A 17,433-nucleotide genomic window follows, 5' to 3' on the forward strand; every position below is an offset into this window, starting at 1 on the left:
TAGGCTTTCTTTTTGTCCCAGATTATCTGGGAGACTCATATAATCCAGTTCAAAGCAGATAACCTGGGATCAGATCTTGGGATAGAAGGACAGTGTAGAAGGGATCTAGGGGCCCTTCCTGACAGGCCCTATATCCCAAGATCTGGTCCCACGTTTTCTGTTTGTCCCAGATTATCTGGCGGTGCAGTCTCATATAATCCAGTTCAAAGCAGATAACCTGGGATCACATCCTGGGATATCGGGCCCATCTGGAAGGGCCCCAAGATGAACCTAGCACTGGATTTTCTTGGCAAGATGTCTTCAGAAGGAGTCTGCCTTTGCCTTCTTTGAGGTTGAGATAGTGTGTCTTTCTCAAGGTCATCCAGTGGCACTGCATTGCCATTTATTAGAATCCAAGTCTCCAGACTCCTACTCCAAAACCCATGCACATAATTAATGAATTAATTTATTTCACATATTTGTATCCTGCGTAATGTATAATAATAATGAAGAAGAAGATGATGATTGTGTATAATAATGGAATAGTAATTCTATCTTCCTGCCTGGCAGAAAGATGGGGGCTGCATTTGGGGTTTCCTTCCAACTGAGTTTAGTAATAATAATAATAGTCTCCTGGAGTGACTGCAGGCGCAAAAAAACACAAACAAAAACCCCTTCCAGTATTTTCTGTTGGTCATGGGAGTTCTGTGTGCCAAGTTTGGTTCAATTTAATCATTGATGGAGTTCAGAATGCTCTGATTGTAGGTGAACTATAAATCCAAGCACTACAACTCCCAAATGTCAAGGTCTATTTTCCCAAAGCTCCACCAGTGTTCACATTGGGGCATATTGAGTATTCTTGTCAAGTTTGGTCCCGATCCGTCACTGTTTGAGTCCACAGTGCTTTCTGGATGTAGGTGAACTACAACTCCAAAACCCAAGGTTAATGCCCACCAAACCCTTCCAGTATTTTCTGTGTGGTCATGGGAGTTCTGTGTGCCAAATTTGGTTCAATATCATCATTGGTGGAGTTCAGAATGTTCTGATTGTAGGTGAGTTACCAATCAAAGTACTACAACTCTCAAGTGTCAAGGTCTATTTCCCCCAAACTCCACCAGTGTTCAAATTTGGGCATATTGAGTATTTGTGCCAAGTTTGGTCCAGATCCATAGTGGTTTGGGTTCACAGTGCTCTCCGGATGTAGGTGAACTACATTGCCCTAAATCCCTGTGAATTCCTCCCAAACCCCTCCAGTGTTTTCTGTTTGTCATGGCCAGTCTGTGTGCCAAGTTTCGTGGGGGTCTTACATTACTTATTTATTTACAGTATTTATTTATTTATTTATTTAGGGCATTTATATCCTGTCCTTCTCATATGGGGGGGGGGGGGGGGGGGTTGACGGGACTCAGGGAGGCTTATAACTGGTAACCATTAGATGCCAACAACAATAATAAAAAGTCAGGTAAACATTAACTACAACATTGTCATAAGTTAAAAGACCATTTAAAGGAGACTGCAGCAAAATGACAGGAATTAGCAACAAAAATAATTTTATGGTTGGGGTTCACCACGACATTAGGGGTCGCGGCACTAGGAAGGTTGAGAATGTTGCAATCCAGAGCAGAGAACGAGGCCTAAGATAACTCTCCACCACACTTGGCTGTGAAAAACAGTCCTTTTTTATTGACGAAAAATGGTTACAAAATAAAGGAAAAATGCAAGTCAAAAGCCACAGCAAAATCAGCAAACATGAATTTAAATGGACAAAGCAAAACCAAAAGCCTCTCTGAGAAATACTTGAATCTGTTAGCAATCCACTAACCGTACTTGATATCCTAGAAATCTTTCCATACTATGGCCATGGAACCGGGAGAACTGCCAAGGTCTTCATCAATTCTGAAACGATGCCTGAACTGAGGGAATCAGCCTGGCGTATTGCAATTAAAACTCAAGAATCGGTTCCATGAACCGCCCTTCTGTTTTGAAGCTAATGTTTTTAATTCTTGAATTCGGGAGGATCGACGCAAACTGAGTTTTTTATTTCTGTCTTCCCAAATTTGGCCCCTTCTGTTGTCATTACAGTTACCAGGTGCAGAAGGGAGGGAAAGGTCATGGCTTCCCTCTGAAACATTCTCAGGAACACTGGTACTTTCATTTTCCAAATCTACAGAAGTTCCTTCCTCACTAATTTCAGGAACATTGGCATTTTCCAAACCTACAGCAGTTTCTTCCTCACTAATTTCAGGAACATTGGCATTTCCCAAACCTACGGCAGTTTCTTCCTCACTAATTTCAGGAACATTGGCATCAAAAGGGACATTTCCACTAGCATCAGTAAATATACTTTCATTAGCATCAGGAGGAACAAACAGAGAATCAGGTTCAAGTTCAAACTCAGGCTGAACCCCAACAGAGAACCACTGGTGTAGAAGAATGGGAGGAACTTTGGAAGAATAGATTCCAATTTACAAGAAGTTACTATTTTTTTACAAAATGATCCACAGATGCTACATAACTCCAGGAAAACCCTCGAAGATAAATTAAATAATAGAATTTATGCTGGAGATGTAAAGAAATGACTGGAACCTTTTAGCAGATGTGGTGAACTTGCCCAAAGGCGAAAGCCTTCTAGATAAAAGTGCACACCAATATTGAAAACAAAACAAAAAGTCCTAAATAATACTGATGCCAGAACCTTTTTTATTGTGAATTTTAGACAAGCAAACCCCAAATCACCAGGTTTGTTAAAAAATGCAATACAACTCTTTGGTCTGCTCCTGACACGATAAATATAAATACCAGGAAAGAATTTTTCTGTGCGTGACTACAGCAGCCAGAATTGAATATGCAAAACTATGGAAAAAAACAAATTTATTTATTTATTTATTTGGCAGTTTTGTATCCCGGTCTTCTCACCTCCATCGAGGGACTCAAGCCGGTTTCCAACAACAATATTACAAACAGTCATTAAAAACATCATATTCTACATTACACGAAAACATTAAAATAGCAAAATACAGTCATATAATTACAATGGTCAGTCATCATCAAAAAATCATTGTTCGTCATCATCCACCCATATCACAGGATCGTGGCTCATTCGTCGAATGCCAATTTCCAGAGCCAAGTTTTCACCTGTTTTCTGAACGTCGAGATAGAAGGGGCAGTTCTGATCTCCAGTGGAAGGGAGTTCCAGAGTCGAGGGGCCACCACCGAGAAGGCCCTGTCCCTCGTCCCCAGGCTGGCGGGACTGAGAGCAGGGCCCCTTCAGACAATCTTAGCAATCTTGATGGTTCATAGGGGAAGATACGTTCGGACAGGTAATTGGGCCGGAGTCGTTTAGGGCTTTATAGGTTAAGACCAGCACTTTGAATTGTGCTCGGAAGCTGACTGGCAGCCAGTGGAGCTGGTGCAACAGAGGAGTTGTATGCTCCCTGTACCCCGCTCGTGTTAGTAGTCTGGCTCCTGCACGTTGGACTAATTGAAGCTTCTGGGCAGTCTTCAGAGGCAACCCCACATAGAGAGCATTGCAGTAATCTAAACAGGATGTAACCATAGTGTGGACCACTGTGGCCAAGTCAGACTTCCCAAGGTATTGGCGCAGCTGGCACACAAAGAACACCAACACCAGAGGAATGGATTACAATTTCTTTTAAATGGCTGAAATGACAAATTAACGTTAATTCTACAAGAAGAAAATACACAAAAACGGCAATCGAATTTGTGAACTAAAAGTGTAATGAGATAATACATTTGTATAAACTATATAACTTGTATATCTGAGAGCAAAAAAAAGTTTTGGAAAATTAATGACTCAATATTTCTGAAATAAAGTAGAAAAAATTATAACTTCAAGACACATAAGATTTATGAAGACCTGGATGTTTGTGCAGGCGTTTGAGTAATTTAGTGCAATCTGTTAATGGAACATAGGAATGGAACAATGGACGACGAACCTGGACTACGCTTGGATGATGAGAAGATTGGGTATGGTTGTTTTTCGTAATAATTGTGCATTGTAATTGCTTATTGGTAATTTATGGATAATGTGTTAAGTCAATTGTTCTATGTTGTATGGAACCACTGCTGTTTCTACTGTTTTTACTGTTTGTGAACCGCCGTGAGTCGCCTTCGGGCTTGAGATACAGCCGTATAGAAGCAAAGTAAATAAATAAATAAATAAATATTATGTATAGATCATGCATGAAGGATAATTATAAATATGTACATGTATATTACTAATCTATTGCCATATCTTAACTAAATAAATTATGTATATAGTAGACTGCCATCAAGAATAGAAAAAATAGAGTTTCACTTAGGCGATCCCTCGTTCTCTGAGTATGAGGGCCTTCCAAGCGTAGTGTCCTTATGGAGCATACGGAGGTGACAGTGAAGCCCTCTCCTTGACCTGCATGTTCTTTATTTATTTATTTACTTTGCTTATATACCGCTGTTCTCAGCCCAGGGGCGACTCACAGCGGTGTACAACATAGGAACCACAAAATTCAAGACACAGTATAAAAACAATTCACAGTCCAGCATTATACAAAAACATCGTCATTACTACGAAAACCATTCCGCGTCGTCTCATCGTCCAGGCCACAATCCAGTATCATTTTCCGTTGTTCCATTCCTATAGTCAATTACCAATCATTGCACTTCTTGTTCGAACGCCTTCTTGAACAACCAAGTCTTTAGTTTCCTGTGGAATACCATCAGGGAAGGAGCCAGTCTGATGTCCATGGGAAGGATGTTCCACAGCCGAGGAGCCACCACCGAGAAGGCTCTATTTATTATTTATTATTTATTTATTTCGAGGTTTTATATACCGACCCTCTCACCTTCAAAGAGGGATTCGGACCGGTTCACAACATGTGTTAACATACAAAAAATATACAATAACAACACAATGCCACTTCATTACACGATTAAAATATCAGCACCATACACATTAAAATATTAACATCCTAGTTAAAAGAGCCAAATCGTCCAACACCATCACAATCACATTCATCATCCTCCTTTCATGTGGGCAAAGAATTAAATCAGTTGTCAAATGCCGCGTTCCACAACCAGGTCTTTGTTAGTTTCCTGAACGTCATGAGGGAGGGGGCAGTTCTGATCTCTAATGGCAGGGAGTTCCAAAGTCAAGGGGCCACCATCGAGAAGGCCCTTATTTTATTTATTTATTACGGTGCTTGTATACCGCCGTTTCTCAGCCTAAGTTGGCGACTCAACGCGGTTTACAACAGTACAAACAACAACAATATTCAGATTAAAACCATAAAAAACAACATACACAATAAACAACAATATTGGCCCGTCGATAATAATCCAGTGCATCTCTTAACTAAAATCATAATCCAATTTCATCGTCCATATTACCAATCCTTTAGTCATCAGTTCATTGTACCGAAATTAGCCAAATGCCTGTTTGAACATCCAGGTCTTCAGTCTTTTTCGAAACACCATCAGCGAGGGGGCTGATCTTACCTCCATGGGAAGGGCGTTCCAAAGCCGAGGGGCCACCACAGAAAAGGCCCTTTCTCTCGTCCCCGCCAGCCGTGCTTGTGAAGCAGGCGGGATGGAGAGCAGGGCCTCCCCGGAAGATCTCAAAGTCCTGGTGGGCTCGTAGGTTGAGATGCGGTCGGATAGGTATCTTGGGCCGGAACTGTTTAGGGCTTTATAGGCCAACGCCAGCACCTTGAATTGAGCCCAGTAGCAAATCGGTAGCCAGTGGAGCTGGTACAACAAGGGGGTTGTATGCTCCCTGCGTCCCGCTCCTGTTAGTATCATGGCTGCCAAGCGTTGGACCAATTGAAGCTTCCGGGCCGTCTTCAAAGGCAACCCCACGTAGAGAGCGTTGCAGTAGTCTAAGCGGGATGTAACCAGAGCGTGGACTACCGTGGCCAAGTCAGACTTCCCAAGGTACGGGCGCAGTTGGCTCACGGGTTTTAACTGTGCAAATGCTCCCCTGGTCACCGCCAAAACCTCGGGTTCCAGGCTCAGCGGTGAATCCAGGATCACACCCAAACTGTGAACCTGTGCCTTCAAGGGGAGTGCGACCCCGTCTAACACAGGCTGTAACCCTATGCCCTGTTCGGCCTTGCGACTGACCAGGAGGACCTCTGTCTTGTCTGGATTCAGTTTCAATTTGTTCGCCCTCATCCAGACCGTCACAGGATCTCATTGCTGCTGTTATAATGGTTTGCATCTGCCTGCAGTCTTTGGGTCTTGGATTTGGTTGGAGGTTTTTGTTTAGGGTCTGATGTCTGATTTCTGAGTTTCCACTATGAAGCTATAATAAAGTAAGCTTCTGCTGTAGTATTGTTATTTTTTATTTGATATTATAACTCTGCTGACAGTGACAGTGAGGGCATCGGTTTCCAGTCAGGGTTGGCTTGATGCGCCTTCCCCTTGGCCTCTTTCTCCCACAATTGTGCCTCTTCAAATTCCACAGCACTGCTGGTCACAGCTGACCTCTAGCTAGAGCGCTCAAGGGACAGGGCTTCCCAGTTCTCCATATCTATGCCACAATTTTTAAGGTTAGCTTTAAGTTCATCTTTAAAAAAAAAATCCTGTCCACCACAATTCCATGTTCTGTTCTTGATTTGGGAGTATTGTAACTGCTTTGGGAGATGGTGGCCGGGCATTCAGACAGTGGGCTTTTCCTTTCTCTCTCTCTCTGCTTTCTGAATCCGTCAATCAAGGCTGCACACCGGCAGGCGACCAATGAGGGCCTTGGGAGGGCGGGGCTTCACGGCCTCATCCAATGGGATGGGGGAGGAGGAGGAGTGGGCGGGCTTCTTCTCGGGCGAGCCTGAGGGAGCTTCTCTCTCAGTCCGCCATTTTCCTTGGAGTGAGGCGAAGAGGCGGCGGTGAAGAAAGCGCTTCTTGTGGCGCCACGGAGAGGGAGGGACGGAGAGGTAAACTGTTGTTATTATTATTCTTATTAGGATTGTCGTTATGACATCTTCCTGTGAGGAGCGAGCGAGGGAGGGAGGGCAGCCTTCATCCAGGGAGGGAAACAAAGGCCTTCAAAACAGTCAAGGCCTCCTCCTTCCCAGCATGCACCGCGCTCCCTCCCTCCCGCCCTGCAAAGTGTGCTCATGAAGACTCAAGGAAGGTGTGTGTGGCATATGGCACAGAATGGATGCATTGATAGATCTCTCTCTCTATCAGGCATGGCCAAACTCTTTCAACAGGGCAAGCTGAACAGTCTTTCAGTGGAAGGACCCCCAAGGGACGCCCAGCCCCCCTTTATTCTGCCATGCAGGGAAGGCACAATCAAAGCACCCCCAACAGATGGCCATTCAGCCTTTGCAATAATAGGAATACTAATAGGAACCAGCCCAGCCCCTTTTATTCTGCCATGCAGGCAAAGCACCCCCGACAGATGGCCATTCAGCCTTTGCAATAATAGGCATACTAATAGGAACAAGCCCAGGGGCCTTCCTGCCCAGCCCCCTTTATTCTGCCATGCAGGGAAGGCACAGTCAAAGCACCCCCAACAGATGCCCATTCAGCCTTTGCAATAATAGTCTTACTAATAGGAGTAAGCCCAGGGGCCATCCTGTCCAGCCCCCTTTATTCTGCCATGTAGATTAAGCACAATCAAAGCACCCCAAACAGATGGACATTCAGCCTTTGTAATAATAGTAATACTAATAGGAACAAGTCCAGGGGCTACCCTGTCCAGACCCCTGTATTCTGCCCTGCAGGGAAGGCACAGTCAAAGCACCCCCTGCAGATGGCCATTCAGCCTTTGCAATCATAGTCATACTAATAGGAGCAAGCCCAGGGGCCATCCTGTCCAGCCCCCTTTATTCTGCCATGCAGGGGAAGCACAATCAAAGCACCCCCAACAGATGGACATTCAGCCTTTGCACTAATAGTCATACTAATAGGAACAACCCCAAGGGACACCCAGCCCAGCCCCCCTGTATTCTGCCCTGCAGGGAAGGCACCATCAAAGCACCCCTGACAGATGGCCATTCAGCCTTTGCAATCAGGAATACTAATAGGAGCAAGCCCAGGGGCCACCCCGCCCAACCCCCTTCATTCCGCCCTGCAGGGGAAGCACAGTCAAAGCACCCCCAGCAGATGGCCATTCAGCCTTTGCAATAATAGTCTTACTAATACAAACAAGCCCAGGGGCCATCCAGTCCAGTCCCTTTATTCTGCCGTACAGGGAAAGCACAGTCAAAGCACTCCCAACAGATGGCCATTCAGCCTTTGCAATCATAGGGTTTTTGAGTTCTGATGGTAGCACGAACTGACATTACATTTTTATTTATATAGATTTACTATATTTATACCCCGCTCTTCTCACCCGGAAGGGGACTCAGGGCGGCTTACAAACTACAGCAAAAACGCAATGCTGCATCGTGCACATAGCAATGAACATACCATATAAAATTATGAAACAATTAAAACAATTTAAAAAGTAATACCGATTAAAAGCTTACAAGTCCCACTTCATGATTTTCGGACTTCATAGATTTCCCATAGCTATTATACAGAATCCTAGGTTCGAATGCTATAGTAACTAAAGCCTTCCCTCCCTCGCCTGAGCAAGCAGCCACCCGATTTATTGTCGAAGGCTTTCATGGCTGGAATCACTAGGTTCTTGTGGGTTTTTGGGGGCTATAGGGCCATGTTCTAGAGGCATTTCTCCTGACGTTTCGCCTGCATCTATGGCAAGCATCCTCAGAGGTAGTGAGGTCTGTTGGAATTAGGACAATGGGTTTATATATCTGTGGAATGGCTGGGGTGGGGCAAAGAGCTCTTCTCTGCTGGAGCTAGGTGTGACGTTTCAACCGACCACCTTCATTAGCATTTGAAGGCCTGGCTGAGCCTGGGAAAATCTTTTGTTGAGAGGTGTTAAGATGTGCCTGGTTGTTTCCTCTCTGCTGTTTTGCTGTTGTAATTTTAGAGTTTTTTAATACTAGGTTCTTGTGGGTTTTTTCGGGCTAAAGAGCCATGTTCTAGAGGCATTTCTCCTGACGTTTCGCCTGCATCTATGGCAAGCATCGTCAGAGGTAGTGAGGTCTGTTGGAATTAGGACAATGGGTTTATATATCTGTGGAATGGCTGGGGTGGGGCAAAGAGCTCTTCTCTGCTGGAGCTAGGTGTGAATGTTTCAACTGACCACCTTCATTAGCATTTGAAGGCCTGGCTGAGCCTGGGAAAATCTTTTTTTGAGAGGTGTTAAGATGTGCCTGGTTGTTTCCTCTCTGCTGTTGTAATTTTAGATTTTTTTTTAATACTGGTAGCCAGATTTTGTTCATTTTCACCCGATTCCCTCTCTCCCTCCTTGACACAACCTCAATTCCTGATAAAATATGGTCTTACGGATTATCACGAGGCAAGGTGGTACAAACTGCTACTGTGTGAAGATAGCAGGTTAAGAGTACCAAGATTTTTAAAGTGAAGGGGTGTCAATATTGTGTGCTGGGACTTAACACTCAACAACCTAATTCTGTTATAAATCAAAATAGCAAAAATACAATGAGCAGAACCCAATCCGAAGAGCTTGCTGGAGATGTTCCGGACGCTTCTACCTCAGCCTGTGTGCTGGATGTATTTTCATTGTTACAAAGTGAATATAATTAATACATAGTGATCGATCACAAAAACAATATGTTTGGGGAAGCAAGGACAACAGATGATGGGATCTGCAGTACCTTCAACCACGTCAGCTCTGACTTCCACAGAGCACTGAGACCCCGACAAATGACAAACCTAGACCAAACTTGGCATACAGACCCCCATGACCTACAATAATGCTGGTTTGGGAGAATTGACAGTGATTAAAGGGAGAAAATGTGATGGATCTGGACCAGACTTTGTTACCGTTACTAGCCCGCAGAATGACTCTAGCCCTTTTAACTCTTTTAAGTGTGATAAAAATAACCCGTAAAGAAAACACATGAGTAGAAATAAAATGAAGTTCTATTCACTGTATACAAAACAAGACATAAGAATTGTTCTCACCAAAACATAACAAAAACAATATCTTCCGTGAGTCCTCTTCATTCAACGGCGATATGCAGGCTTGTAACAGAATAATATACAGTCTCTCTTCCTTAGTTGTCCGTACAGTGACCTTGTCTTGCCGTAAACAAAATTTGTCTTCAGGACGCTTGAAGAACTGCTCCCGGCACCAAACAAAGGCTTTTCAGCTCAAAACAAGCCCTCAAGCAAAGCTTGGAACGCAATACTCAAAATTTACAAACACACAGAGGCTTACTATATACAGGAAGTAATCATACATTCAATTAACCCATAACAGTTGCAACAGAAAAAGCCCTGGTCCTTTCTAGGACTTAGAAAAAGTATGTTGCAAGCCCCTAGTACCAACAAACTTGGCACTGATACTCAATATGCCCAAATTTGAACACTCTTGGAATTTGGGAAAAATAGATCTTGACATTTGGGAGTTGTAGTTGCTGGAATGTATAGTTCACGTACAGTCGAACACATTCTGAACTCCAAAGATGGAATTGAACCAATCTTGGCACACAGAACTCCAATGACCAACAGAAAATACTTGAAGGGTTTGATGAGCATTGATCTTGAGTTTTGGAGATGTAGTTCACCTGCATGCAGAGAGCACTGTGGACTCAAACAATTCTGGATCTGGACCAAACTTGGCACAAGTATTCAACGTACCCACATTTGAACACTTGTGGAGTTTGGGGAAAAGAGACCTTGACATTAGGGAATTGTAGTTGCTGGGATTTATAGTTCACCTATAATTAATGAGCCCCTTGAACCCCACCAACGATAGAACTGGGCCAAACTTCCCACACAGAACCCCCATGAGCAACAGAAAATACTGGAGGGATTTGGGAGGAATTCACAGTGATTTAGGGGAGATGTAGTTCACCTACATCCAGAGAGCGCTGTGGACCAAAACAACGGTGGATCTAGACCAAACTCGACACACAGATCCAACATGGCCAGCTTTGAATACTGGTGGAGTTTGGGGAGGATTGACCTATGAGTTGTCGTTCACCCACACCCTTGTGCATTTTCTAATGGGGGCATTAATTTAAAAAAAGACTGACTTTTCTAATACAATAATGTTACAAATTACCTGAGTTGCTTCTGCTGCCCACCTTCTCCTGATGCTGCTGGGCCACTCTCAATGCCACATTGTGTGGCTGCATTTCCCCCTTTCTTGCGGGGCCGCGGGCCTCCCTCCAGCCTTGCGCACTCTCCCACGTATGCGCAGAGCACGCCTGCTCTCCACTTGGAGTCTCATTGGCTGAGAGGCCAGCCAATCACAGCGGAGGAGGGCTTTTGGTGGGAAGATTCGCCCTTTGTTTCCAGAAAAGGGAGAGAAGAACAGGCGGAGAGATCTTCAGCCTTCTCTGCCGAATTGGTTCTTACGACCATCAGAAATAACATGTTTTGTGATAGTCTTTGGCGACCGACCCCTCTGAAACCCCCCTTGCAACCCCCCCCCCCCCAAGTTGAGAAACGTCACTCTAGAAGAAAATGGTCGCTCCCACCTAGGGAAACAACCCTTCCACCCCATTTTACCATGACATCCCTGTTGGTCTGGATCAGATCCAAAAGAGCTGATCCTGACCAACACACTAGATTGATCCCAAATCATCCCGACAAAAGAAGTTTTGCTCCATGCCTTGGGAATATCTGTCTGTCTGGTTTCCTCTGTAAGAGAGATACCCTGAGTGTGTCCATAGTTGTAAACCAGTTGGGGCTCAAGCATATATGTTTCATATTAAAACGTACTAAATTCTCCCCTTTCTCTCTGTTCCACCCACATATGGGAGAGCATTTGAGAGGAAGCTTCTGAGGGAGGACTGGTCAGAGGAGATGCCCGTTCTTCCCCAGGCCAGGACTTCATTCCTTTTAATTCCTGCAAACATTTCTCCCTCCCTATATGGAAATGCCCTGTTTCTCTAGATCCTTGAGCTGTTGGGACAGAAGCAAAGGAGAAGAGGGATGACTGGGCTGAGGAAAACAAGCTGGGAAGGAAGGAAGGAAGGAAGGAAGGAAGGAAGGAAGGAAGGAAGGAAGGAAGGAAGGAGGCTTTCCTGCCTTGGCATCCCATCCTGGGCACAATGGAGGGAGGGAAAGGCAGAGAGGGAATTGGTTCAGCAGAGACGAATGTTGTGAATACCTCCATATGTTTAAATCTGGATCTGAAGTATCCAGATCGGAGGCATATTCTTCGCTGAGTGGATGATTCATTTCGGAATGCCAGGAAATTTGGTAGCAGCAAACTTTTATGAAGAGAAAGGTGGGAATGGAGTTTTTCAGCTTCATGTCTAATCTTTTGCTGTTTCCTTCTTGACCAGGAACATAAGGAATTCATAGCGATATCTCTGGTGTGATGACAATCAAACCATCATCTAGTAGACATTGTGGAATTTGGAAACCAAAGAATCTGTAAGGAAAAGGGTCCTGTATGAAAAAGACATCCACTTGAGGTGCTGATCTTGCTGAACTGACTTTGGGATCAAAGAAGACAGAAGTGTCTATATTGCAGTTAAAAATACATACCACTGTCAACATGCAGGAGAAATCCTATGAATGCCTGGAATGTGGAAAGAGCTTCAAACACAATCAAAGTCTACAGTCACATCAAAGGATTCACACTGGGGAGAAACCCTATACATGCCTGGAGTGTGGCCGGAGCTTCACTCAGAATTCACACCTACATACTCACAAACGAACTCACACCGGGGAGAAACCCTATAAATGCATGGAGTGTGGAAAAAGCTTCACTCAGAGTGGAGATCTGCGTTCACATCAACGCACTCACACTGGAGAGAAACCCTATGAATGCCTGGAGTGTGGAAAGAGTTTCACTTTGAGACATCATCTGCAGCAACATGGAAGGATTCACACTGGGGAGAAACCTTATAAATGCCTGGAATGTGGAAAGAGCTTCACTGATAGTGGAATTCTGCGTAAACACCAACAAACTCACACTGGGGAGAAACCCTATACATGCCTGGAGTGTGGAAGGAGCTTCGCTCGTCAAGGGAGTCTACAATCTCACCGCAGAACTCACACTGGGGAAAAACCCTATACATGTCTGGAATGTGGAAAGAACTTCAGCCATAGTGGAAGTCTACATTCACATCAAAGGACTCACAGTGGAGAGAAACCATATAAATGCCTGGAGTGTGGAAAGAGCTTCACTCAGAATTCACACCTACATACCCACAAACAAACTCACACTGGGGAGAAACCTTGTACATGCATAGAGTGTGGAAAGAGCTTCACTGACAGTGGACATTTACGTTCACATCAAAGGACTCACACTGGGGAGAAACCCTATAAACGCCTGCAGTGTGGAAAGAGCTTCACTGACAGTGGACATTTACGTTCACATCAAAGGACTCACAGTGGAGAGAAACCATATAAATGCCTGGAGTGTGGAAAGGGCTTCACTGATAGTGGAACCCTACATAAACACCAACGAACTCACACTGGGGAGAAACCTTATACATGCCTGGAGTGTGGAAAGAGCTTCAGTCAGCGTATACACCTACATAACCACCAACGAACTCACACTGGGGAAAAGCCTTATAAATGCCAGGAATGTGGGAACAGCTTCACTCAGAGTGGAGATCTGCGTTCACATCAACGAACTCACACTGGGGAGAAACCCTATGAATGCCTGGAGTGTGGAAAGAGTTTCACTTTGAGGCATCATCTGCAGCAACATGAAAGGATTCACTCTGGGGAGAAACCCTATAAATGCCTGGAGTGTGGAAAGAACTTCATTGGCAGTGGAGACCTACGTAAACACCAACGAACTCACTCTGGGGAGAAACCCTATAAATGCCTTGAGTGTGGAAAGAACTTCAGCCTCAGTCAAAGTCTGCATTCACATCAAAGGATTCACACTGGGGAGAAACCGTATAAATGCCTGGAGTGTGGAAAGAGATTCATTTTGAGATGTCATCTGCAGCAACATGGAAGGATTCACACTGGTGAGAAACCCTATAAATGCCTGGAATGTGGAAAGAGCTTCACTGATAGTGGAAGCCTACGTAAACACCAACGAACTCACACTGGGGAGAAACCCTATCAATGCCTGGAGTGTGGAAAGAGCTTCTGTGAAAGTGGAAATCTTAAAAAACACAATAGAACCCACACTGGGATGCCTTGAGTGTGGAAAGCACTCACATTCTAGTAAAATGATGCCAAGAGAGACCCTCTTAAGATGGACAAAGGCAACTCTACCAAATGTAAATGATAGCATCATGTTGGGTATTTTATCATCTTGTGGTGATCTTGCAGAAACACTTAGAAATATTGGGTTGAAATAGATAAATGTAGAAGAATTGGAGGAACTTTGGAAGAATAGATTACAATTTAGAAGAAGTTACTCTGTTAAAGAATCTTTTACAAAAGGATCCACAGATGTTACATAACTCCAGAAAAATCCTCAAAGATAAATTAAAATATTGAATTTATGCTGGAAATGTAAAGAAATGACTGGAACCTTTTATCAAATGTGCTGAACTTCCAGCTAAAAGTGCATAGCAACATTGAAAAACAACAACAACAACAAAACTAAGTAACACTGAATCCAGAACCTTCGTAATTGGGACTTTTAGACAAGCAAATCCCAAAACAGCAGGAAAGAATCTTCCTGTACGTGACTACAGCAGCAAGAAATGAATATGCAAAACTATGGAAAAAAATAAAGAACACCAACACCGGAGGAATGGATTACAATTTTTTTAAATGGCTGAAATTGACAAATTAATGTTAGTTCTACAAAAAGATAATACACAAAAACTGCAATAGAATTTGTGAACTAAAAGTGTTATGAGATAATACATTGTATAAGACCAGCTGCAGAAATTAATGAACAAATAGATAGACAGAACAGGAAAGCAGATCAGTGGCTCCGGCGTTCTGCCAGGCTCAGAGAAAGAAAGATAAGGGATTCAAGGCTAAAGTAGAACCAATTTCTGACCACTTGGGACATAGCTTAACGAGGAGATAAAAGTCCCAAGTACAGGATCTGTAGTCAGATGAGGCATCGTTTGGAATCAAGTCAAGATCTCGTCCCTGTTCCTGCTTTTAATTCTTGTATTTTATGATTATGTGTTTAAGTGCCTTGGATTCATGTTTCCAGTTTTTTGGATTTTACTCTAGAAGTTTCTGCCTTTGTTTTTTATGAACTTTGATGGACTATTTCCCTGGACTATTTTGTTCCGGCTTATCTTAAAGGATTTACTTATTCCTTTAAAGTGCTTTTTACTTTACTGCTTTTTAATGATCTTCAATAAAATAAAACGGATTGCATTTCTACTCAACTGTGTGGTGTTTAAAGTCAAAGGGCTTGTCCTGGTCTGGAGTGCAACAATGGGTCCTTCGGGCTGGTGCTTCACCAGGTCATTTCTGATAGCAAAGCCCACTCTGTGTATTCTTCCTCCTTCTTCATGCAGTCCCTTCCAAAAGAAGGTGTAGCCTCCATTTTCTTTCTTCAGATGATCCTGTTCTGCTCTTCGGGTCTCCTGAAGTGCTGCTACATCAATGTTAAAGCGCCCCAGCTCCATTGCAATGATAGCAGTTCTGCGTTTGGGCTGCTCACTGTCTGAGTTGTCCGTCAGTGTCCATATGTTCCATGTTCCAAAGTTCATTTTTCATTATTGGCCGGAGGGTGGTGACCCCTCTGGACACGGCAGTCCAGTCAGGGATAAGAGAGGCAAACTATGTTCAGGGCATCTTTTCTAGCCCCTTCCTTCCCCGTGTGGGGTGAGCAGAGCGGGTCCTCAAAAGGAGGACCCGCTCTGCTCACCCCACAGCGGGTCCCCAACTCTGTCCACCAGGTTATTCCGTTCAGCACCAACCAAGGCTTGGAGGGCGGGGAGGCGGAGTCGCAGTGGTCTATAAGGATTTTATTCCACTGATCAGGTGTCCCATCCCACAATCATCTTCCTTTGAATGTGCCGGCTTCAGGATAGGTGACCGGGACAGGATAGGGATTCTGTTAGTGTACCGACCACCCCGCTGCACTACAGTCTCCCTACCTGAGCTAGCGGGAGTGGTCTCGGACATGGCGCTGAGCTTCCAACGACTCCTGGTCTTGGGAGACTTCAACGTCCATACGGAGGCTCCTCTTTCTGGTGCGGCTCAGGATTTCATGGCCGCCATGGCAACCATGGGCCTGTCCCAACTAATATCTGATCCCACCCATAATGCCGGGCACACTTTAGATTTGGTTTTTGTCCAGGGATGGGATGAGGGTGACGGGATGGAGGAGCCAACTATCGCCCCATTGCCATGGACCGATCACCACCTGATCAGTTTTAGACTAACTGGGCCTCCTAACCTCCGCAGGGGTGGTGGACCCATTAGAATGGTCCGCCCCAGGAGACTTATGGATCCAAATGGACTCTTGACGGCTCTTGGGGATTTTTCCACCTCCTTGGCTAGCGATACTGTTGATGCTCTGGTCTCTTGTTGGAATAATGAGTTGAGCAGGACAATTGACACTATCGCTCCGGAACGCCCCCTCTCGAGTAACCGAGCTAAACCAGCCTCTTGGTTCACCGAGGAGCTGGCAGCGATGAAGCGAAAGAAGAGGAGGTTAGAGTGCGTGTGGCGCCAGAATCCCACCAATCCAGCCCAAACACACCTGAATGCCTTTTTAAGGTCCTACGGTGTGGCAATAACGGCAGCTCAGAAAACATTCATCACAGCCAATATTGCATCAGCGAAGAATCGTCCGGCGGAGCTTTTCCGAGTTGTCAGGGGCCTGTTAAATCCGCCAAAAAGCGAGGCCTCGGACAACTCGGTGGCTCGCTGTGAAGCATTTGCTCGGTCCTTCGCGGATAAAATTGAGCGGATTCGGTCAGGTTTTGACGTCACGTTAACGGCAGTCTCTGGGGATGTAACGAGAGCATCTGCTTGTCCAGTTTTGTTGGATTCGTTTCAATTGGTTCAGCTTGAGGATGTGGACAGGATCCTTGGAGAGGTGCGACCCACCACATGCATCCTAGACCCCTGCCCTTCCTGGCTGATCAAGGAAGCCAGAGGGGGTTTGGCAGGGTGGGTGAAGGTGATGGTTAATACCTCCTTACAGGAAGGAAAATTTCCAGCGGGCTTAAAACAAGCCATTATAAAACCGCTGTTGAAGAAACCATCACTGGATCCCACTCAATTCGACAACTATTGGCCAGTCTCCAATCTCCCCTATTTGGGCAAAGTCATGGAACGTGTGGTGGCAACACAACTCCAGGGGGTTCTGGTAGACACTGATTATCTAGACCCGGCACAGTCTGGCTTCAGGCCGGGACATGGAACTGAGACAGCCTTGGTCGCCTTGGTAGATGATCTTCGCAGGGAGCTGGACAGGGGGAGTGTGTCCCTGTTAGTTCTGCTGGACCTCTCAGCGGCCTTCGATACCGTCGATCACGGTATCCTTCTGGGGCGCCTCATGGATAT

The 17,433-nt window shown here is 44.8% G+C and overlaps 1 protein-coding gene across 1 annotated transcript; it reads left to right on the plus strand.

The window, feature by feature from the left end:
• Positions 1–6,806: 6,806 nt before the first annotated feature.
• LOC137096534 (zinc finger protein 160-like) lies at positions 6,807–15,294 on the plus strand. The gene is made up of 2 exons (XM_067466155.1): positions 6,807–6,908; positions 12,315–15,294. Exon 2 carries the CDS (start codon positions 12,530–12,532, stop codon positions 14,138–14,140), a length of 1,611 nt encoding a protein of 536 aa, XP_067322256.1. The 5' UTR covers positions 6,807–6,908; positions 12,315–12,529; the 3' UTR covers positions 14,141–15,294.
• The last annotated feature ends 2,139 nt before the right edge of the window (positions 15,295–17,433 follow it).

Source organism: Anolis sagrei, chromosome 3, assembly GCF_037176765.1.
Source record: "Anolis sagrei isolate rAnoSag1 chromosome 3, rAnoSag1.mat, whole genome shotgun sequence".
In the NCBI taxonomy this organism is placed as follows: Eukaryota; Metazoa; Chordata; class Lepidosauria; order Squamata; family Dactyloidae; genus Anolis; species Anolis sagrei.

What these genes read in the sequence shown, in the direction of transcription:
- LOC137096534 (XM_067466155.1), top strand. Translation starts at nt 12,530, where the DNA reads ATGCAGGAGAAATCCTATGAATGCCTGGAATGTGGAAAGAGCTTCAAA.